The sequence below is a fragment of the Lissotriton helveticus genome, chromosome 2_1 (assembly GCF_964261635.1).
Source record: "Lissotriton helveticus chromosome 2_1, aLisHel1.1, whole genome shotgun sequence".
In the NCBI taxonomy this organism is placed as follows: domain Eukaryota; kingdom Metazoa; phylum Chordata; class Amphibia; order Caudata; family Salamandridae; genus Lissotriton; species Lissotriton helveticus.
In genome coordinates, this window is record NC_136059.1 from 1996120064 (window position 1) to 1996145057 (window position 24994).

General features: G+C 42.4%; 1 protein-coding gene across 1 annotated transcript; it reads right to left on the reverse strand.

Moving 5' to 3' along the window:
- Positions 1 to 2000: 2000 nt before the first annotated feature.
- FGA (fibrinogen alpha chain) lies at positions 2001 to 24716 on the reverse strand. The gene is made up of 6 exons (XM_078676960.1): positions 24559 to 24716; positions 20985 to 21113; positions 17945 to 18128; positions 9869 to 10014; positions 3807 to 5076; positions 2001 to 2842 (listed from the first exon to the last, which is right to left on the reverse strand). Exons 1-6 carry the CDS (start codon positions 24610 to 24612, stop codon positions 2136 to 2138), a joined length of 2490 nt encoding a protein of 829 aa, XP_078533086.1. The 5' UTR covers positions 24613 to 24716; the 3' UTR covers positions 2001 to 2135.
- Between the last annotated feature and the right edge of the window lie 278 nt (positions 24717 to 24994).

Sequence of the window (24994 nt, forward strand, 5' to 3'; positions counted from 1 at the left end):
ATTTAATTATTATCGGATGCATTAAATAGCACTCAACGTGTACTTCCGACCCGTGCATTAACAGGGGTTTCACATCGCTTACCTACATTCAGTTCAAATGTCAGTTCAGACGGTTCAATTGTTATGATGCATTCCAATGGCTGAGACCTAATAATTTGCCAGACTTGCATTTTGGTATATGGGTTTAACACTTGATTATGATTGGTCAGAGCACAGCACGTGTGGCCATCACAGCCTTCTGATGACCATCTTGGGATCACGACCCATATATTTCAACAAACCCCGGTATATGAAAAGGTTGCTTGCAGGACTGTTTTTTAGAATCATTACAAAATAATGTATCATCCCACTGTTTTTATGAAGCAATTCAAAAGTACAGTGGCCAAGAAGTGCAAAATGCAGGGGCAAAAGAAAAAGCAAAATCAAAGGAGAAAATACAGATATAAGAACTAAAAACTTGTGTTTTATCCAAATAGTCACCTTGGAAAAAACCTGTCCTCGAAAATAAAACTGGAAGCTCACTTAACCCACTTTAGCACCCACCAGACATGCTAGCTGAGATGTAGTGCACTGACAATGATCCCTGCCAACTGCATAGTGTCTCCTAATGTTACAACCACACAGGAAGACCATTCAGTCGAGTCACATGACCCTGCTTAACCAATTGCATAATGTCATTGTCTCAGATGATAGACGTTAACAACAAATGAAGCACTGTGCTTTCCCTTTCATTTTGCGGGACGCTTCATGGTTCTGCACCCGCTGACTCCTCATAAGAACTGTACATTATTTGACGCCACTAGCCTGGCAGTTGACTATAGGAGAGCTGAGCATAAGGTACAAGGGAACATCTTTCAAATGAATAAACCAACAGTGTGAAAAGCTTTACAAAGCAGTGCCCGCAGTCTCAAGCCTCTCACCCAATTTCTTGCAACCCTTGGGTCTTAGTGCCCTCCAGATCCACCTCCCTTCTACCTCTGCAGGGCCCGATTCACAAAAGTGATCTGAGGCAAAATCCTAACTTTATGACTTTCGGTTTTAACAAAAGACATTTAGTAGTAGGAGTCAAGTTAGAATTCCTAACTTTACTACTACTAAATGCCTTTTTTGTATACCGAAAGTCATAAAGTTTGGATTTTTCTCAGTTTAGTAGTAGTAAAATTAGAAATCCTAACTTTACTACTAGTACTAAATGCCTTTTGTGAATACCGAAAATCGAAAAGTTAGGATTTTGTCTCAGATTACTTTTGTGAATCGGGTCCGCGGACTTTAAATACCAAAAAATGAACGTGACTGCACGGGTCTGCCGCGGACTGCCATTCTTTAACTAAAATGTGGGCATATCCTGTAACACAAGTGATATAATGGGCACCCATCAACTTACTTGACTGCAGGTGGGTAATAAGTCCCCTTAACTATTAAACGATAGGTGTATACTTCCTTTGTACGGATATCAGATACAGATTATGAAATAGCGCATATTCAAAAGCAGTTGCTTTCGGAGGACTCTCTTCCTCGCACTCTTTCTGCGCCAAATACATGTCCTTTTAAATTGTTTTAGTGAGGACGGTGAGCTACCAGAATATCGAGCTGTTCACATCGACCTACAAAACGATGGACTCAGAACATCGACTCCGAACAAACTTCAAGGTCAGCAGCCAGAGAGAAATCTAGATGTATTATTTTTTACTACACGACTGTTTACTTTGTTTATATGTATCTTTACAGTACACGGAGGAAGTGCCAAGAAGAGTAAATCTATCCTTACATTGAAATATTTACCTTCATAATAAAGTGGCAGTCGATAATTCTGTAGGCGATATTATGAAGGTTGATATCCGTGACCTCGATATTATGACAAACAGCCGTAAGGGCAGAAAGGATGTTGGTTCCCCTGTTTCTCACATCCTCCCCCATCTGTTTTTTATGAGTTTGTTTTGTTTTCTTGATTGTTTCAAACCAACCTTCTCCACCCACTCAAAGAAATCGACAGACGCAGGTTTATGGAATTAAAAATTGTGTAATTGGAAGCGTTAACTTTTTTATGTGACATTACATTTAGCAACACATTTGCTAAAGGTGCAAATCTTGTCTGTGGGGTAAAAAAAATAAAATACAACTTCTTGGGTTCCTGCCTATAATGTCTCTGCAGGCCTGATTTTCATCCTCACCACTTTCAGGGAATAATCAACAGGTTTGAAGGTCGACCAGACCACCCCGTTCTCAATCTCATATGGGACGTTGTTCCTGGGGTCGTACTGGCCTCCTACGTAGTAGATGCCGTTGAGGTTAGCTGCCTGGCAGTTGTTGTACCACCACCCGCCTCCGTACATTTCTGCACAACTCTCTTCCCACCGGTCATTATCCCTGTCCAGGGTGCTGAACTTCATGTTGGCATGGGACGTGTACTCTGAGTCCTCAGGCGAGCCTTCAATGAGCGGGTCCCCCGCGGTGCCGTCATACTGAGACACTTTGAGCGCATAGCCCTCAGATTCAGGCCCCACTTGCACAGTGTACTCTGCATAGGCCTCTGCCCCTGACCAGTCCTCTAGCTCCACTCGAAGGATTGTGTCCCTCTGGGTCAGCAGATGGAGATATTCATTGCCCAGCCAGCCTTCTCCACTGCCGGTTCCGTCCAAGTTGCTAAAGCCTTCCTTGTAGTCGTGCCAGGTGCGATTAAAATTCATGGATCCGTCTTTCCTCTGTTGGATCAAAAGCCATCCTCCAAGATTGGTGTCTTGGTCGCAATAGACTGACAGCACTTTAGTAGATCCTTCTGGTCTGATTTTGAAAATGCCACTTTTGGCACCAGAAGAGTGTTTTTGTTGGATATCAGCACAGTCTAAAAAATATAAATACAAGTTGGTCTGGTTTACAACGAGTTATAAGTAAACTACACAAAAGCCCAGGAGCCTCTCAAAGATAACATTGATGATAAGTGCATGCACTCATTGGACAAAATGGTTTGGCCAAGAAAATAGAGGCCTGCAGAAATTTAAATTTGGTATCACCTATATGTGTTTGCTAATATTTCTCCCAAGTAAACGTTGCTTGGAAAGCAGCTGCAGCCTTGATGGCCCAAACGTGTTTCCTTCATAAATTTTATTTTTCAAATCTAAGTGTTAGCACACTCTAATTTTGTAATGCGAGCTCTCTTTCCAACACTTACTTGAAAGAAAGTAGCAGTTGTTTTATGTTGTCAAATGACCATTTCGACTTGTTTCTGACGTTATTTGAAAATGTTATGACAACATTTCCAATTTAATGCATGGTAATATTCCATCCTGTTATTTAGCATCTATTAAATTTAAGATAAAGAGTGTTGTGTTTCTGGGATTGTGGTCTTTATCTTGCCATACTTATAAACGAACTATTTTAGTGGCTATTGTATAAGTCTGTCTGCACACATGGTCTACAGAGGACTAACCCGAAGGTGAAAAGTAGTTGCCTCACTTAAAGAGCGAATTGGCTGCTGGTCATGTGGATTCTCAGTTATCAAAGACCACAATGTTTGTATCATCTTTGGGGTCCATATCTAAAAATGTCCCCAGCTTATGCTGACAGCATAGCACCTTCACAAATAAGAGCTATATTTGCTATGGAAAAATGCTTACTAACTTACAGTATTCGAAATTGTGTTCAGAAAGGAGTTCAAATGTAGACATTTGGTGGGCCAAAAGGTCACTAATTGTATTTTAAAAACTGGAACCCTTAATCTGCTGCGATGTTTGCGTTGCATTGATTTGCCCGGGTGATTTTGCTGATGGATTGGGTTTGGCACTGGGCTTACTTCTGACTAGATTTACCTGTCCCAACGTAGTGGTCCTGCAAGTTGACAGCTTCCTTCTTCACGCTACGAGCCTGAAGGTCTGGGTTGTCCTCCCCACTCTCATCGTGCTGGATAGGCCCCAGGTCATCAAACACTGGGGCGCTCTTCATCGTCTTGATGTCAAAGGGAGAGCCTTCTTTGGTGTCCCCACTGCTGCTGACGACTACCGTTTTGGTAAAGGAAGAAGAACTGTCAGGAAAACTTGGGGCGCCTAGGTGGAGGCTACTAAAGTCATCTGCCTCACCTTCACCTAAGTCAGAGAAGACGTCATGAGTAGAATGGATGACTTTGGTGGACGTCGAGCTACTCCCATCTTTAGTGTAGCTTGACCCACCGCTTGTACCACTGCCGGTCTGCACTTTGCTGGCAGTCCCACTCTGGAAGAAATCATCCAGGCTAGGGAAGCTGCTCAGGTCAGTGAAGCCATTGCCAGAAGTGACCTTGACGTTGACTTCCGCCCCCTTCTCACCTATCCCCAGGCTGCCAAGTTTAGAGCACTCATCACCCTCACCACCAGAAAATGATTCTGTGACAACTTCTTTGGGGCCAGTTGGGCCTTGGACAATTTTTTTAGAAGTGGTTTTGGTGCATGAAACAACGCGGCCTTGAGTGGTGACAGTGCTGGTAGTAGATTTTTCTCCCCCTGTCAACACAAAGCCTTTCCCATCACCCCCTGCACTGCTTAGCTTGCTGCACTCGTCCCCTTCACCCCCGGTGATGGATTCAGAGATTTCTTCTCTGGGGCCATCGGGGCCATGGACTGTTTTCTTTGTGATTGTTTTGGTGCACTGAATGACTCGACCATGTGTAGTGACAGTGGAAGTAGATTTTGAGCCTCCCCCTGTTGCTTCAAAGTCCTTGCCAGAGGAGAAATCTTTGGTGCCTGTGTGAATTATGGTTGCTTTGTCAGGGGCGGGGCCAGAAGCCAAGGGGGCAGTCCCCACTCCAGTGCCTATTACCTCTTGATGTCTCTCTATAACCATTTTGCGTTGTTCAATGTCGGAAAACATATTATATTGTCCGTCTCCAAATTTGTCCACAGGCAAGGTCTTGAAATGGGTAGGCTTGTCTTCTTTAAGCAGTCTCATCTTCAGCACAGGCAGCTCGTTGGTGTCAGGCTGCAGGTTGACCGTGGAAGCTTGGAGCAGCTGCTGTCGCATGTTGTCATAGCTGCTGGTGTCCACGTTGTATACATGGCCCTTGGAGCAGGATCCCTTGCAGGCACGGATCTTGATGTCAATGTCCACCTTTGAAAGGAGAAAGACAGAGTTAATAAACTGAGAAGGGACAGATGATGGCAGAAAGAGTGCAAATAAACCTGGGGCTAAATATGATTGAGGAAGCAAGAGGTTATAAAGAGGAAGAGACTCAGAAGAAACATGAATTCCATCTATTATTTAGGCAAAAGGGTGACAATATGGACAAGAGAAATAAAAGAAAGAAAGAAATGAGGTTTTGTTGAACACACAAACACAGGAACAACTCGCAAGAAGAATCACGATAGAGGTAAAAATGCTAATGAGAGATCTTGTGAATGAATACCAACAGTGAAAGGGGAAACAAGTTCTATATCTCTTAACCTATAAGTGATAATGAACGTCAATACTATGATTGCTTTCTTTGCACCTTTTTACGAATCCAGAATGAATGACTGACTGTTTCCTGTTCATTTTGCCCTCAACCTGCGTTGTCGAGACAGATCTTCCTATGTTCAAACTATGAAAACACATTATATTCCTTTGTTCCGCTAAATTAATATCTAATCATCATATGCCACAGTGGTCGAGCATGACAGCATCTATACATGAAGATGGCAAGATTGCCATTGCACATGGTAAATACACACATCTCTAATATAAATGCCATGGTTTCCATGGAAAATTAACAAAAATGTCCTTGAATTTCAAGCAACCAAAAGGAAAGTCACACCAGACAAGATAGTGACAAAGAAACCTGGTTAGGTGCCAAAGATCAGATAGTGAGACAAATATGAAACCTAGTGACAACTCAACAATGGCATGAGAAAAGTCACATATCCCACTGTTTTGAAGTCAACTTCATTACAGTGCCTTACTGGGAACAACTTATCAATGTTCTGGAGCCTCAGGGTAGAATATGCCCTCTTTCTACAGCCCTGTCCAATCACTTTTTTGAGAACAGAGGGGATGATTAAGAAAAATTCACATCTCTTATTGCAATAAAGCATTATCCATTCAAGAGTGTCTGAACTCACTCTGGAATGGTGCCAGAAGAAGGGAACTTGTTACATCTACGTTTTTGGAGGAATGTGAATTAGCCACCCGATTGTTTAGAAAATAATGTAAACAAGAAGTCACAATAATCGTGTTATCGGTGAACAGCATTTACAACGAAACTTTTACAACGCACTACCATTACGACGCAACTTTTACAACGCAAACTATTACAACGCATAGCGCTTGGGGGCGCTCTATGATAGGGAATAGGTTAATTTACTATCCAATAACCTTCCCTAGTGTCCACGGGGACTGGAGTTGGAATAGTAAATTAAACTATTCACTATCCAGCGCCCAAAAGCATTATGCATTGTAATCGTATGCGTTGTAAAAAATGCGATGTAAAGGTAGGCGTTGTAAAAGTATGCGTTGTAACGTCATACATCCGTGTTATCTTATGACACCACTGAAGTGGCACACCTTTTCAGAGTGATTGGGAATGGATTTTTTTCTTTGTTTCTGACTGTGCATGGAGTTCTCTTGTCTTTGTTAGTTGTCTTCAAGTGTTTTTGGAGCAATCCGTTTGTGTTATTCCTTTTGGTTGCTATTATGGTCCTTGTTTGTTGCTCCGCAATGGATGAGCCACAATGAGGTCTCATTGTAATAGAACTCCCACACATATTCCTGGGTCATGGACGTATGATAAAGTACTTTGGAGACTCTCCGTTATTGGAACTGAACGAGAACTGGTCTCTGTCCTTCAAGCCTGTTTGTTTCAGAGAGTACAGCCTGTGTTTCATTGCCTATGGTGCTCTTTCAAGTGTGTATCGACTTGTGCTGCGTTGCTCCACAATTGTCCCAGTCTCTGGACATAAATCATCTTGTGCGTCGTTTGCAGTAGCATCAGTTGTGTTACCCTGTGATTCTACTCACTTTGCTGCAAGATGCCTACTATGAAAGCCTTTGCCAAAGCTGGACGCTCCTTCGACTTCAGGTTTCCTGGCATCTGGTTCCTCTTTGCAGGCTGCACTCCTTCCACTACTGCATTTGACTTCTACTGGATGGACTGGAGATTTATATATGTTTCCTTTGGATCTTGATGTTCAGAACTCTGTTGATGGGCAGTCTGCAGACACGGGTTCCGTCTCAGGCCTCAATGACACTCTAACAATGGATGTTGTGGACATTTTGGAGATGCCGTCCTTTAATTCAGATTCCTTCTTGGCACTTGTTATGGCTTTTAGCATCTGATTATGTTATTAGAGATTTATATAAAGCTTAAGGATTTTTACATATATTATATTTTACATATATTTATTGCTATTGCTTATTCGTATGTAGACGTCTCGTTCTACACAAGTGGAGGGTGTTGTGGAGCTAATACTTAGTCTCATTTTAGCTTTCCTTTTTAACTTAGCATCTTTTTCTAATGGTGGTTTACACATGTCTTCCCCTAATATGAGAATACGCCAGGCACGCATTTGTTCCTGATATACATTGTCACCCTTTAGTCTGTACAATGTGTCCGAGGGTTTCACATTTCAGAACACAATGCTTTGGTTTTTTTTCCTGTGCTCGTAGGAGGTGACTCTTCTGCTTAAGACTAATTACAGATGTTGTTCCACACCTCTGGCACAGTGTGATAAGCTTGCTTGTTTATTATTTAAACAGCGCCCATGCTTAAGTTGGTGAGAGGTTCACTTCCCGCCAGAGTTATCATGGAAGCTGCCTGTAAGCTGTGACTGAGATGCAGTCCTGCCTGAGAAGAAAGAGAGCTGTGCAAGTGAAGTGTGAAAGCCTGCACACTCATGATAGGGTGCGTTCATTAATGCACCAAGGCTGGCTTCCTGGCACACTGTACCCTGTATGGGGTTATATATGTACAACAGGACTGGCAGAAGGGTGCTTTCGATAAGCTCTTTTTAGCAAATAGAAATTAATGATAGATAGGAGTAACTTTAGTAATATTATGAACAATTAACATGGTTGTTTTACCATTCTGATAATGCTTATAACAATGATGTGTCTCATGTGTCTAATAATTGCAGTTCATATTTTATTTACAAAGAATAAAGTGTTTTTCAATAAACACTATAAATGTCATTCTTGTATCTTTTCTTTTTGACACCTTGGGAATGCAAAAATGATAAACGAAACGTTTGATCGGTTTCCACAATTTCCTTGAGATTCTTAATGGTCATGTTTGAGGTTACTGACACTGGGCCCGATTCACAAAAGTAATCTGAGACAAAATCCTACCTTTACGACTTTCAGTATTCACAAAAGGCATTTAGGAGTAGTAAAGTTAAGATTTCTAACTTTACTACTCCTAAACTGAGACAAAATCCTAACTTTACGACTTTTGCTATCCACAAAAGGCATTTAGGAATAGTAAAGTTGGGATTCCTAACTTTACTAGGAGTAGTAAAGTTAGTAATCCTAACTTTACTACTCCTAAGTACCTTTTGTGAATAGCGAAAGTCGTAAAGTTAGGATTTTGTCTCAGATTACTTTTATTATAACTCTGTAAGGTTAGGAGCTTAGATGTGGTACTGCGAGCTAGCCAAACAAACCAACATTTACAGATTATATAGGAAGACTCATTCTCTGCATTTTGAAGTTTTGTTGACCTAATACACAGTCCCATTATTAAGTTTTGTTGACCTAATACAGAGTCCCACTTAATTCATAGGAATCATATGAAAAAATTGTATTATATGAGGAATAGGCCAATTACCTAAATATATCAGCATAAGGTCCCCTCGCCACTCATTAATGAGTGAAATATTTAGGATACAAAGCACACACATGATTAGCCAAGTTTCATAAATGTTTTCTTAGCATTCATTGTTTCTGAATTGCCACACTATGGGTCCGATATATTTATTGGTTCATGACCCTTTGTTCTTTCAGGAAAATGGAGTAGATTACTACTTCCTCCTGCTCAAGGGACCACCCACCCAATGTATAAATGACCACCGAACTAGCGGTCATTTATAAAGCATTTTGCAGGAACCACTATCACAGCGTTTCCTGCAAATGCATATTACTGTTTGATGCCGGATGGTTCAGCATGACGCGACCTTATACCAAACATGTTTATTTTTTTATTTTTAAAATCAAAAAAAAATAATGCTGTACCCCACTATTGGAATTATCTTCCATGATAGGGGGAACATTATTCACATTTGATAGTCCCTCAACACCAGGGTTTGCCCGGTGGTGACAGACAGTAAGAAAATGTCTAAATGGCTACATGTATGCCCATCTAAATTGGGTGGGTGGACATTTAGCCATTTCTCTGACAGCCCTTACTGCGTTGGGCCCTCAGAAAGTTTTAGCGAAGGCAATGACAGAGTAGTCACTGTCGAAGCCAAACCGATGGTCCCCCAAACCTAAATCAGGCAGGTGAACCTTCATGTTGTAAGTGTGTGTACTCAGTTGCCATTGTGACAGAGTATACACTCCGCCAACATATAAATCCCTTCCCGTATCATGATCATAGGAATAAAATTAGAATTAAATATTTGTATTTATCAGGAGTTGATCTCTGTGGGACAGGTAGAGATTACATAAGTCCCTTCCCGTATCATGATCATAGGAATAAAATTAGAATGAAATATTTGTATTCATCAGGAGTTGATCTCTGTGGGACATATAGAGATTACAGCTGAGCTGACACTATGTCAGTATCAAGAAGTTGATTCCAAATATTTTTCTAAACAGCATTAGCATACTTTCCAATTGTCCAGATCAAGAAGATTTTTCAGCCTCCATTGTGCTATGGATTTTATGGGTTAACCCTCTCCACTCCTTAGAAGCGTGAAGGAGTAGTGCCACTCACCTCCAAGCGCTTCATGCTCTGGACCTGCTGGCGGATGCTGTTTTCCAAAGACTTGATTGTGTTCAACTGGTTGACAACTTTAATCTTCAGGTTCGAGATTCTTCTCCTCAAATCGTCCGAGACTTGATTATAGAGACCTTCACCAGCTGAATAGAGAACAGAGGTTCAATGTTATTGTATATTTTTTCAGAGGGATCTCTGCTCATCACATTCGGAACCAAGGGCGTATAAAATAGAATGCAACCACCCCAGCCCTTCCCGAGGACCCCAACCCTTTAAGCGAGCCCTATTCAGCCCAGGATCGATAAATATCTGTGAGATATGGGAGACTAAGGCCTTCCATCACATTGTGCCTGTGACCATCATTTTGCTCTGTGCCACTGGTCTGAACACAATCCCACTTAAATACATGAGTGGAGTTAGGCTAGGAATTTGATACTCATGAAAGATGATCGTTGAGAGTTCTGGAGTTAAAGGACCACAGTCCCACAAAATCAGTATCTTTCATGTCTAACACATTACCGTGTGGCATATTGTGTTCCAATGGTATGCTGTGCTAGTGCGGTATGTGCAATGGTGTGCCCCCTCCATCCTCCCTAATCCATGTAGTTTCACATATACTGGCATTTATAAAGGCTTGGCTTATTTCCTGCTCTCAGAAGTTAAGGAATACTGTGGATATTTATGTGACTCCGGTTTGCTCTTGCTCTACTTTGGCTTTTCTTTCTCTCTCTTCCGCCCTATGTCTATTTCTCTCCCTCTATTTCTTGTCTTCTCTCCCACTCATGTTCTCTACTGCTATCTCTTTCGCATTCCTTCTCTGTCTCTTTTGCTCTCCCCGTCTTTCTCTTTTTGTTTTTCTATTTCCTTCACAGTCTTATTCTCTCTCTCTCTCTCTCTCTCTCTCTCTCTCTCTTTCACTCTCTCTCACTCCTCTCTCACACACTGTCTTCCTATAGTATTTTCTTCAGAGTGGACAAAGAGTTGTCAGATAGGACTATGGAGGCAAGGTCAACAGAGACGTATGTTTATATTTAAAACAATGATAAAACATTTCAAATAATAAATATATTTTTTAAATGTGCTCGTGACTTTCTTGAAAAGCCTGCAAGTACAAGGGCCATTGGGACGATACATGTACTATCATAAAAAATGGAGGAAAGAGTGCTTGATCAAACAGATGCTCCACTAAAAATATCTCTTCCAGGGACTTGTAATTAGAAATGTATAGGTGTACAAACTTGAAATATGCCACATATTTCACATCAGCATGCTAATGACCTACGGTTAATATTTGCATGCACACTACACACCACATACTTGGATCTCCATAGGTCTATTCAACCTTCTGAGGTTGGTAAAATGATTTTCTTCGTATTGTGCAGGAGTAGCCCAAAAAATATCTTGAACAATATGCCCTTTTTTTAAGGCCCTGAAAATAACATGGGTATTCATGATTAGGTAATAACTGTTGGGTGTTCCAACACCAAGATGAACAGATCCGCTCATTTTCCACTGGCAACAACCTGGGGTCCATAGCCACAAAAGATCGACACCGGCATTCCTGATCCCGGTAGTGACAGCGACAAACTAAGGCACAACTAACTAGTGACTTGCTCATGGAACATCAACGGGTCGGACAGGCAAGAAGAGAATCATAACCCGGAACTATATAACTTTTTGAATATGTATGATATTATTTGTTTACAGGAAACCTGGAAAGTATCAGTTTTTCATAATCAAAATTACTAATCGCTGAGTGGCTTCCCTAGCGAATTTTACAAGAAATTTCATCTGCAGCTGGGACCGCACTATCGGAAGGCTTTGGAGGCGGCGCGAGAGGGTGGTTGCTTGCCGGTCGACTGGCGTCAGGCTGAAATAGTGGTGTTCCTGAAACCGGGTAGGCCCCCTGACAGGCACGAGTCGTATCGCCCGATTTCTCTTATTAATTTTGAGGCCAAATTATTGGCTAAGGCGTTGGCAAATCGCCTTCTCCCGTATGTGACGGATCTGGTCCACCCGGATCAGGCGGGATTTATGCCGGGCAGGGCGACAAGGCACAACATCAGACGGGCGCAGGTGGCGGTTAGTGCGATGGGGGCGACTGGGGAGCGGGCGGCGCTCTTACTGGCGGACATCGACAGAGCGTTTGATTCTGTCAGTTGGACATACCTCTTTGCTCTGTTGCCGCGCCTCAACTTAGGCCCAGTTTTTGTCTCGTACGTCCGACTGCTGTACACCGACATCACAGCCTCGGTGCGTGTCTCGGGCGCCATTTCGGAGAAATTCCCGATTGCTAGGGGGACCCGGCAGGGGTGCCCCCTGTCCCCGTATCTCTTTGCGCTAGCCATGGAGCCGCTGGCGGCCTGGGTGCGCATTGATGCACAGCTTCGTGGCTTTGTGTGGAGTGCGAGCCTCACGGACAGAATCGCACTGTATGCGGATGATGTTCTTTTCTTTTTGACAGACCTGGATCGTTCAGGACCGCGTATTTTGGAGATAATGCGTGTGTTTGGGGAAGTCTCGGGACTATACCTTAACCCACGCAAATCGACCCTCTGGTTGTTGGGGGGCCGGCGCGAGGTGTCTCCTTGGGCAGTGGATCTGCAGGTGGCGGTTGGTGGCCTGAAGTATCTCGGAGTCTTCCTGTCGGAGTCTGCCGCTGTTGCCTGGGAGCGTAACATACAACCGGTGTGGGACAGGGTTCAATCCGACGTTAAGACATGGTCACGCATGCCTCTGAACATCTATGGCAGATCTGCCATTTTTAAGATGGTGGCCCTCCCTAGACTACTTTACCAACTACAGAACCATCCATACAGAGTAGACCCGCAGTGGTTCCGGCGTGTGAACTCCCTATTAGGCCGGTTTTTGTGGGCTGGGGGTGCTTCTAGGGTGGCACTGCGGACCTGCTTTTTGTCCACGTACTGTGGAGGCCTCGCGACGTCAGACATATTGTCCTACTATCAAGCCTCTCATCTGCTGGTCTTGAATGAGTGGTGGTACGGGGGCCGCGACGACCCGGCGTATGCCCTGGAACATTTTCTGATGGGAGATGCCACGCTCCATACCCTCTTGTATTCAGCGGGGCGGCGGAAGTCGCTGCCACATGCGACACAAGTGGTCTTCCTGATTTGGAGGCAGGCACTACGTCGAATGGGTTGGTGGGGACGGCTGACGGCCGAAACTCCGCTGTGGCACAACGGGCGACTCCCGGCGCTGGCTTCTTTGCAAGGGTTTGGTGGCTGGGACTCCATAGGGATCTCGTCGCTTGGTCACGTACTTACCGGGACTTCCCTTAAGTCCTTTGAAGTGCTCAGCGGTGAGTTTGCGATGCCCAAGACCCAGTTTTTTAAGTACCTACAGCTTCGTCATGCGCTGGCGCCGAGCCTAGTGGAGCTGGACCAGCTTCCAGACTTCAGCCCCGTTGAGGCTAAGCTGTTCATGGGAGACCTTGGGGATAAAAAAGTCTCGAAAATCTACCAATCGTTGGTCACTCACTGCTCCTCTTCCCTGGTGTCGTTGAAGGCCGCTTGGGAGATGGATGTTGGACCGCTGGATGAGGATGACTGGAGAGAGGCGCTGGAATCCCCCCGGGGTGCGGCTATTGCAGTACGGTTGAGATTCATACAATTTAAATACCTACATCGGGCCTATTACACCAGGGAGAGACTGTGGAGGGCGGGCCTTATTGCTTCCCCAGATTGCCTGCGCTGTGGGGCCGAGAGGGGCACATTAGTGCATACTGTGTGGTCATGTGTGGGCCTGGTCCGGTTCTGGGGTGGGGTGTGGGACTGCCTGTCGGAGGTGCTGGGGTGGGAGCTACCTCGTACACCTAGGTTGGGTCTTCTTCATGTCCTAGATCAAGTGGGTGGTAACGCCTATAAGCGCCATCTCCTGCTGTTGGGCCTTGTTGTGGCCAAGAGAGACCTGGCGAGGGCCTGGAAGAGTGACCGTGCCCCCCCACTTGGCGCCTGGAAGGCGGGCTTAGACTTCCTCATGGGGCTGGAAAAGCCGGTGTTTGAGGCCAGGGGCTGCCCTAGGAAACATTACAAGATCTGGAAGCGGTGGGCGGACTACAGAAACCTGACATTAGATCCTCCCATTGTAACGGATGATGGTCTGTCTGATGATTGAAGCCTCGGGGCCCGGATAGCTCCAAGACACTTAGTGTGTTTTCTCTTGTCTTCTGCAGCTAACTGTGATCACGTGCATCGGGTTAGGGTGGGATAAGGGGTGGGTAGTTGGTACTGTTGGGATTGTGGGGGGGATACAGGGGCGGGTAGGGGTTAATCGAAAGTTTGAGCCATACGTATTTTCTACTGTACTTTGCATATTGTCGTGTTCCCCTGCTCTTGGGGTGCTGTACACTTGATCTGCTTGAACTTTTAATAAATACGGTTTTGAAAAAAAAAATTACTAATCGCTGGGTATTCCAGAAACTAAAGGCTTTTGGGGTAGTCCGTGTAGTGGTTCATCGGTACATTTGAGATGTTCCTCAGGTGTCACGAACTAACGGATTGCATACGTGACCAATAAATATCCTGGCTGTTTGGGTACAATTTTCGACTAATATAAAAATTCATGTGATCATTGTACATATCCCCCCACCCTACGTAAAAGCCCAGGAAAGGGAGAAATTATTAATCATCCTAGAGGATGTTGAAACCATTTTAGATCTAATCCCTAATGCCAGGATCGTGTTGACCGGTGATTTTTCATAACAACCTGGTCCAACCAGGGCAGAACGCCCCTTAAGGGGATAGCATAGATTTACAGTCAACTGTCCCTGATCCAAACTTTGCGCTAAAAAACTCCTGGCCGGATAGATTGTTTAGTTACACTCTACTGGTCCTGGGGTTTCACCATATAAATGGAAGGCATCGGACCGACCAACCCGCTCGTTCAACTTTTAAATTGCCAGGCAAAGAATCAGTTATCGAATATACTGTTGAAGGGAAGGTAGGAAATATACTGGCCATAAAAAAATTGAAATCTAAGATAAGAACTGAAATTTACCAGATAAAAAAAAGAACAAGAATGCAAATGGAACGAGCTCCACACCGCAATAGCCACCAAAATTAATAAAGATTTTTGGTTCATAGTTGGTCAGGGCACTAAAAACTCTAAAGTGGGTTGTGATTACTGCATAACACACAACCAATGGAAAAATCACCTGTTGGTGCTTTACATGATTCAGGAAATGGACATGAGGTGCACAGAAGGCCAAGTAGATAGATTCCAACTTAGAATCAATCATGCAGATACCGTGAAACTAATAAAAAATTGTAAATCTTCATGGGCTCCTGGTTCTAATATGCTTCCCTTTGCCCTAATGAAGCTTAATCCTGAAAAGGAGGGTTTGATTCTAACACCTATGTTCAACTTGGTCATATATACAGGCTGTGTTTTACCTTCATTGAAATCAGCAATCTTGTGCCCCATATATAAACGAGACCCAAATATTTGCCAACCAGCTATCGCCTCATTGGTCTGCTTGATGCAGTTGAAAAACTATTTGCTAAACACCTATTATCCCATCTATACATATAGGTGGAAAAATCAAATAGCTGAACTTTCCATCGTTCAGGGTTCCATTCCAATAGTAGCACATTAGATAATATCAAAGCCTTAACCGTGAATAGGCAGAAAGCCCATACTCAAAAAACAAACTTTTCGCTTGCTTTATAGATTTTTCTACAACCTTCGATAAGGTGAATTGAACGAGGTTGTGGAGGAGGCTTCAGAACTGGGGTATGCAGCTAGTTCTCTTACATCTGATAATAAAACTCCACAGCAATACATGGGTTAGAGTCAATATCTCCATTGAGTATGGTCTTTCTCCCAAAATTCCTACCATTGAAGGCTTAAAGCAAGAGTGCATTTTAGCTACATTCCTTTTTAATTTGTATGTATTGGATTTAGCAGATTCACGCACTCATAGCTTAGATGATGCCCCTATGTTAGGGCAAACTAAGGTTCTTTTTTAGCTTACACTGATGATCTGGTCATTCTAGCGATAGCCCAGGTGAGTTTTCAAAGGCAACTTAATTGAATCCAAGTATATAATCAGGAAAATAACCTTTTTTATCAATAACAACAAAACCAAGTACTGTCATTTGGTCAAAATAGTTCAAAGAATATTTGGAAAATAGGTGCTACTAAATTAGAGGAGGTTGGAGTATAACCGTATTTAGTATTTGATATAGACAAAATTGTTTCTGAGAACCGTCATGTGAACATCTTAAAAAGTAATTTGAGGCCTCAGGACAATTATGCTTTTTTGAGATGCAGGTGTTTTTTTTTACCTCTTTTTTAGGGCTTTTGAAGGTACATGGCAACTAAAGGGCTGCACTCACTGACAAGTAATGTAGGATGTGAAAGTTAGCAGAAGAATCAATTGAACACATAGGGTGCCTATGCCCAGCCCCACTAGATGCATTGAAAAATATTTAAAGTCAATGTTTAATGCTGAGGGCATAAAAAATATACCAGAGTATGTATTAGTGTGCTTTAAAGGAGGTTCGGTAAAAGTGGTGGGTAATCTTGTAAAGTTCTTGAGGCAGGTGGTTAAACTCTGGGTGAAAAATACTTTACTTTCAAATTTCTTTTTTTAAATGTTGGGATTTTTAATGGTGCTTTTTAATTAGTATTTTGAGATATCTTTTCTGTAAAGTAATTATTGTATATAGTTTTATGCACACTTTAAACAATAAAGGATTCTATTGCTCTCTCTCTCACTGCTGTGCAACAGCCCAATTATACCCATTGCCTTAAAAAACCCCATCAACATGGCACCTGCTGGATCTTCTAACTTGTTAGAACCCGTAAGTGAGGAATGATTAAATACATGCTACTAAATTTGTTTTCCGAGATGATCTGGGGTAGCAGTCATTTTTGGAGGAGTAAGAGATTCTTGCGGAAGGTTTACTTGATTCTGCCAAGAGCAAGGTTTGGGGATAAGCTCTGGAGCTTCATCAGTGTCGAGCTTGACATTCTTACGTTTTTCTTCTAATTCTTCTAAAAGATATTCCCTTCTCCTTACTAACTCTTGAAAGGGTCTTCGCCCTTTTATTGGGGTAGTTCGGCATGTGTTTCCAGGGAAGGAAATGGCCCACTTTTTTTAGAACACTCACATCGTTATGATGTCGCACCTTAATGTGTTTTGCCAGGATAGCCCCATAACAATTCATTGTCTGCCCCACACTTAAAACTTAGTACCAGTAGACTTGCTGTAATATTACGGTTTGAGTGCGGATGTTAATGTCCATTGATCCTGATTCTGTGAATGAAGACATTTGGGAAACTTGCAAGATATTGACCCATTTGCTATTTTTGTGTGAATATTCTGTCCTTTTTACTTATTTTAGGATGTACTTGTGTGGATTTTTAGAACAGTTCTTTCAACAGATTCTAAGCACAATGACCTCTTGAAACATTTAATTAACCAGTGAGTTTAATAGATTTCCTTTGACCTGGGTACATGCTGCGATTTCCTGATCCCTATAGGCAGGGCTATAAGTGGGATAAAAAAACTGGGAGGGTCTCTTAAAGGGGGGGGGCTTAGCATAAAAACACCCAAGCTACAAAATCTTTGCTTAGCATAGTGTGCGGCCCGTCTGGCATTTTGTTGTTTCTATCGTTGCATCCAGATATGTAACACAGCAAGTAACATTACACCTACAACAAGCCAGGACTATTGGCTTTGCCAATGGTTGTTAGCTGCTTAAGGTAAATAAGCAACAACTATGGCTTTGTTGTGTACATATAATACAGAAAATGCTTCAGTTCTGAAATGATGAGACTGTGAAAGAACTATAACAAGACTCTTTTAGGTTACCTCAAAGGCAGGGAGCAGTGGTACTGCCTCAAAGTAAACATTTATCTGTTCACCGAGGGTGAGGGCAAAAATGGAGCGCCCAATAGGGACCCCTCTCGGCACCTGCTTTTTAGAACTTTCGGTGTTGATCACAGTCAGGACCCGGACCACTTAAAGCCCTGCCTACAGGCATCTTTGGTGGTAATCCACCAATCCATTCACACTGAGGGCATTGATAGTGAAGGTGGGCTACTTACTCTGGCCTGCGGCTAGGTTCTCTTTGATTATGTTGTAGGTTTCTTTGGTGGTCACGTCAGCACTCTTGTACGTATTTTGGTTGTCGACCAGTGCTTTCCGAACAGCATCTATTCTCTTCCCAAATTCCCTATCCTTTTGATCAGCAAGTCCTTGCATTCGGCAGCCAGAAGGACATTTTGAGCCCTGCATTTGGTAAAGCAGAAGAAAAGACATGAAAATAGCACTGCGCGCCTCCAATTTTGTACGGTCATAAAAACACACAGATGTGACCTGTAGCTCCAGATGTGTGTGGATGCGCAATGAGTAATCCCAGGTGTGTGTGTGTTTCTGTGTGTCTTTACCTATGTGAATGTGTGCACCTGTTTGTATTTGTGTGTGGGTGGCAGAGGAAGTCATATGTAATCGCATATGCTTTTATGTATCTGTGTCTAGAAATATGTTGTTAATCAAGCGCCTGGCCGTCAGTCACCGCGTTGAGGCTCATGGTGATTGGAGCTGAGAATTCACACTCGAGGGGGAACCCTGCTAAGTATCCTCCTAGAGAAAATAGCGTCTTCCAGCCTGACCTCCATTCTGCACGTCTAGACACATTGCTTGCATATCAGGGAGATATACCGACTAGGGACTGTTCTACACTTGGATTACGTCCCTTTGCTGTTGCCTTGAACAAAAGACAAAATAATATCTAATGATCACTGTGAACATCCTTGTTAGCAATCGGACATCTGAAATGGATACAAAACCTGGGCGCAGTCTACTGTAGAAAAGAGATTGATATGAGGGCTGACAGTGGATTGAGACCCTGAATGAATTCGAGGACATTGCCCTGCACTTGCATAACAAATCCCATTAGGAGACTCTATTTGTGGCATCTCCTTATATTGTGGTTACGTGATTGTTCCTGATAGAAACGTCTGAACTGCAAACGTGCGAACTGCCTTGAAAAAGTCTATGTTTAGACGAAACACGTGTTGGGAAATTCTATGTTGGAAACATCGAAAGCAATAAAACCAACTAGCAACGAAACTATTAATCATTTGTACTTAATTGTACTTTCTGTAATAACTTTGACTTATTGAAAAACGACATTTGAAGAAGCAATTACATTGTGTTTGTTACACTTGTCTATTACATATTGGATTTGCATATTGTTATTTCAGAGTGCTGACTCAAACTCCTTTCTTCAAATTCTAATGTATACACAGAGCTAGTACTGTGTAATTAGCACCTTAGGTAGTGGGTGATTGGAGCTACTAGCACCTGCATGTTGGACCATCATCTAACCAACTGATTGTTTTCACACCATAATACATGTCATTAGACCTGACGTTCTAGATTTGAGGTGGGGTTATCTTCCCAGTTGGGATCCACAACTACCTCCCCATATAAATTACATTTCAGGCACCAATGGCTTCTGCATACAAGTCAACACCATCTTGTTATAATATACTTCTTATATACTGTCAGACCAACTCAAAGGCATGCAGTTCTATATGAAAATAAAATAAAATTAAAATTAAAATCTACTTTGGAGATCAGTCCTCCAGATTTCAGAATCGTTGTGCAAGCTCTCATGGGGGACTTATTTCAGAAATTGAGGCATTTTTACAGACGGAAGCCATTGGAAATCCCACCAACATTTAGACATTAAACATTACAGACGAGTAAAAAACATAATGATCTCACCAGAAAAAAATGAATCCATTAGACTGCGGACTGACCCTACCCATATACAACCTTAGTTAAAATTAATGTTCGTGGTAAATACAGTACTATAGGCTTTGCTATATAACGGAAATGGTTATGATCGAAATTAAGATTAGCTATTACCTTAACTTGTGTTTCAAAACTAAAAGCATCTTCAGGTACCTAAAGTGTAAGCAAGGTATGGTCAGAGAATACTCATATAATGACCTTGAAATAACCTTAGTACAAACCTAGGCCACGCCAAACCCCCTTCACAGAAGAAAAATTAACCTAGGACAGTAACCAGTCATAGCAAAAATATAATTGGTGACCTGACTCTCATGGGCTACAAAGCCCTTACGTATACTATTAACTATGGAATGCTCGATTTTTGATAATAATATATGTGGACCCAGAATGGCACTTGGCTAATCGTAAACATGTACAGCTTTGGATATGCATTAAGATCTTAACGCATGGTACAAATTGAAAAATGTGTGTCTTTGCTATCCCTACAGGAAATCTGGTATGGGGCATTTCTCGTTTGTATTTGAAAAGCACAGAAAGACAATATTTACACATAATGCAGCAAACTATGTTTGACCTTGATGGCAGTAATTAGGAGTCTGACCGGTGACTATTATTTTCAAATCTCCTGGCCAAGAGACCTTATTGAAAATGGGACGTATCCCAGGCATCTGCACAGTTAACAACTCTTTATAAGTACATCACAAGAGACCTTGTGACAAGTGTAGGTGGATTAGTAAGTATACTTAACTAATGCAGAAGGAGTATATATCAGACAATTTAGGCTTTAACTTACAATAGCCTTTATGGTGTTCCTCCATATTTTTATGGGTATAATTGTGCCGACAAGGGGTATTTTTGTGGGTTTTTCTATTTACAGATTGAGTTTTCATATCCCTGCTTTCCTCCATACATTTTCCACTTTAATAGGAAAGGTAATAGAAAGCAATTTCCGAGTCAGATAAATTGTTAGCAGCCATGTTACCGCATCAGCTTTAGGCTTGATGGTAGTACTGGTTTTACACAGTACTAAAGACATAAGCTGCCTGGCAAAATCATGAGATCCCATTCTGATGTTCTGAGCCAACGGGCAGAAGAGGGGCAAAAATTGAGTGTTGTGATAGCTTCAGTTTGATTTACAGATAGCCAGTACTTGCATTTTTGATGATCTGTTAAGCTAAACACTGAGTAGGTTCAAAAAATGAAAATTATTGGGCCATCTCATTTATTGAAATAAGAATAGCAAGAAGTAGTGGTACATTGATGACTGACGCCTGGCTCTGCTGGTGTAGTGTGGTCCTTAATAGACATGGGCTACACTCTTACCCAGTCTTCATCCGCACAGATACCCCAGTTCCTCTCCTGCTTGCACTGTGATGCTGTGCCATGCTCGACGACTCTTGGGCCCCTGCCGGTAGCTCCTTCCTCATCAAATGTTGTGCCTCCATCCTCCGACTTGCAAGAAATAAGAAAGGAGCATTGAATTGGTAAGTAATTATACAAGCTGGTTTGAAACAACTCGAATATTACATATAAAAGCAGCAACTAGAGGTGGGGTTCTGACAGTTTCCAATGTATCATATTGGTCTGTGCATATATAGATAAATGAAAATCCATTTGAACAATGCCCTTATATGTGTAGGGGGTGTTGTGTGTGCTGTAGTGTAGCAAACATATTTCCAAGAATGCCATATTTTAACCATTGTAAAGAGAAGCTGTTCATTGATTAGGTACATTATGGGTGGTGTTGGCCTCTGTACTCTGTTCTGCTGAATTATCCATATTGGGAAGGGGCCAAGACCGATTCACATATGGTTGGTCCTTGTCTATAATAAGAGGGGCAAGTTAATTGATGATGGTATGAATTTTGGCCGGATTAGTTACTTTAGGTTCAAGTCACTTCTAGCATTTCCATCTATCACTTTTGTGCTGTTTAATTACCCTGTCTTAAATTGCAGTGGGATGTCAAGCAGAAGGTCTCCTTCAATGAGAGTGATATATCCAGATGTGGGTCATAAGCTTGCTGTTCCATGGGACCAACACTTCACCTCACTGATGAGGCCCAACAAGCCTAAAACAGGTATCAGGCTGCGTATGATCCCGGTAAGAAGAACTTGGATTGTATTATGAGGATTATGGCTTTTTGCCCTTAGAAAACATTAAAACTCATTAAGGTGGTCATGGCCTAGCACTTCAGGGAAGAACCACTATTGATTTGTATATGTTGAATTCTGTCTGTAATGGTAAAGATATTCCAAAAACTGTTCTAGAATGCACTTTATAACCCAGGACATTTATTCCAAAGAAGCTCTGACTGAGTCCTTGAAGTAACTCTTAGAAACAGGGAATTTGTTAGAAAATAAAAGGTACTTTCATCGAGTTTTTTCTTGTATTTTTAGGTGTCCTAATTATTTGAACATATTATTTGTAGTATGGACCTTAATAGAAATTGGCCACTCTCTTCCCTAGTTTTCATCAGCACAGATACCCCAGTTCATAAAGAAATCTTTTATGCAATACTGAAGAGACTAATTCTTGCATATATATTTACATAACTTATGTATGGTTGTGCCTTCACATATACACAAGTAGATAAAATACATGACATGTTCAGTCTGGATGTTAACAGCACAGCTGTCAAACACATCTATTTATAACAATATATATTGTGTGGGATTCGTTCTGTCCGTTCCACCACTGGCTTTATTCGACCAGCCTCTTTCTGCCATTGTCTTGAGACTTTGGGCCTAATTACGAGTTTGACGTTCCCACATCGGTGGCCGCAACGTCCGCCGTGGGACCGCCAAACCCATGGTGCAACTGCCCACCAGATTAGGAGTTATATCCTGGTCTAACGGGCGGTCCTGCTGGTGGTCTGACAGCGGCTGTCTGTCAGGCCCATAGAAGAGCCTAAAAGGTAGACTGCCAGAGCGCCGCCTGCACCTTCCTGCAAGGTGCAGGAACTAGGGGTTGCAAATCGAGGGGGCACTACGTGCGCCCCCCCACATGCACCCTTTCCATTGGTGGGCTCACCGCCATGAAAAGGGTGGTGAAGTGGCAAGTTGGAATATGATTGGCGGTGCCAGTTGAGGCACCGCCAACATATTCCTACCGGGTTGAAGACCGCCGGCCCAGCAGTATACTTGATGCAGGTGGTGCCAGCGGTCTCATGACGGGTCCGTCCAGCACAGTCGTAATACTGTAAATAGTCCCGCAGGGTGGTGGTGGCCAGACCACCACCAGGCGTTCAGCGGTCTCGTCGACCGCCAAATTAATAATTAGGGGGCATATTACCAACAACTAGCGATAATTATCGCTGTTTTGGCTTAGCGGCAAAATTATTATCGCCGAGCTCCACCGATTTTTATCGCAGATAAACCTTGCATCAAGGTTTATCTCAAAACCGATAAAAATCGGACGTAATGCATGAATATCACTGAAAAGTCAGCGATATTCATGTATTACCGAGCTAATGCTCTTAGCCATGTTATCCCCCTACCATTGGATAACATGGCTAAGAACTGCTCTGGGCAGGCGTTAGCTTTTGGAGATATTCGCGCTTAGCGCGAATATTTCCAAAAGTACGCTTTTGTAGGTAATAGGAGATAGTGATGTTAGCAACTGTTTACAGTCGCTAACATCTTGGCACGCCCACTTTGCATGTCAATAGCGATAATTATCGCTGACATGCAAAGTGGGCCCCAAGATGATCGCTATCTCCTACTAGCTGTCGCTAACTGGTGTTAATGACAGCTAGGTAATAGGGCAATAAAATTATCGCCGCTTTAGCAGGAAAAATTCCCGCTAAAGCGGCGATAAGGCCCTTGGTAATATGCCCCTCGGCCCTTTGTCAATAACATCAAGGTTCAGCCTAGAGGAACTGCATGAAAACTACTTTACAATTTATATTCCTCAATTCCACTCCTACTTGCGTCCTGCTATGTCTCTCTGTAACACAGCATGCTTTGAAACATTAACCCCTGACCTGTTGGCTTTGCTAATCCTTGTTTTAACAGAATACTCGTAACACGTTCTTCTTACAGGTTGCCAACACATGTCTTTTGCTATTAGGTACTGGACTAAAAGCATGGTTTGAACATACATATTTCATGGAAATTAGGTATAAATCGTGAATTATTTCTCAAAGTCTGAACATTCTAAAATTTGCAATCATGAGCATAACATTATTATCTGAACATCGCAAAGAGCAGCCGCAAAACCCTTCAATCCTACATATACACGTTGCTTCTTTAAACGATATAAACATGATTTTATTACAGCTCGACTTCATGATTAACTCAAATGAACATTATTTCAGTTCCTTCCACTACACGTTTTAGCCCAACTAAAAGCTGCTAATCATGCCATAATATATATACTAGGTAACCTTGCGTTTTGGTAACATCATTTAATTATTTGGATTTTGATGACATTTATAAACCACTCGACTATCATGTCAACCGAAAAGCTCCTCTTCCCATACCTCGTGGGAATCATAAGGCCACAAGACAAAATAATACTCATTCAGTCTACATCGTGATTTCCATACAAGAAAGCCTTACTCGTTAGGCATATGAAAACTACTTATATCTCTAAACTCTTGCACTGGCACGCACAGCCATTTTTGGTGTGACGTCACAGAAGAGCTCACGCACGTGATTTTAGAGTAACTTAGGAGACCATACACAAATACACGTTATAAACTCCAATTCATTTATAGATTTTTTTTATTTTCGTATTTCGCACAGTTATGAAAAAGATGTCTGGTCTGAAAGAGTGGCCTAGATTTGGAAAAGGGAAGCCCGTCAGACTACCAATAAATGGGCATAAAAAAAAAAATATTAAAAAAAAAAACCAACTTTGCAAAAAAGATGTAAATCAAACAGAGAGCTGATCATACCCATACTGTGCCTGTCAGGCCGAGCAGCACGCAGAGGACTGCTACTCGCAACATCTTGTCTGTGGGACTCGCAGGCGGCTTCGGCTCCAGTGAAGTGTCTCGTTTCTTTCAGATGACATTTAAGTTGTAGTTTGGGAGGTGGTTTAATCATTATGCACCCTCCTGTTTACTAGGCAAACAGCATGTCCTCCTAGCCACCCACCCAGGGTGGTGACATGGTCAGTGTTGCACAATGTTTGAAGGTTGTTCGTCCACGTTTGCTCCAGGTGACCTTCTGTTCTCTAAATATTTTACTTCAGTGTCAATACCGTGGGCAGCAAGATCAGCAAATATTCAGAATTTGAGTAAAAGCTATCGGTACATGTACGGATCCTATGAACAATATGCCACCATCTTTGTAAGTCCTGAGGGCACTGAATGGGCTGTGTACCAATGG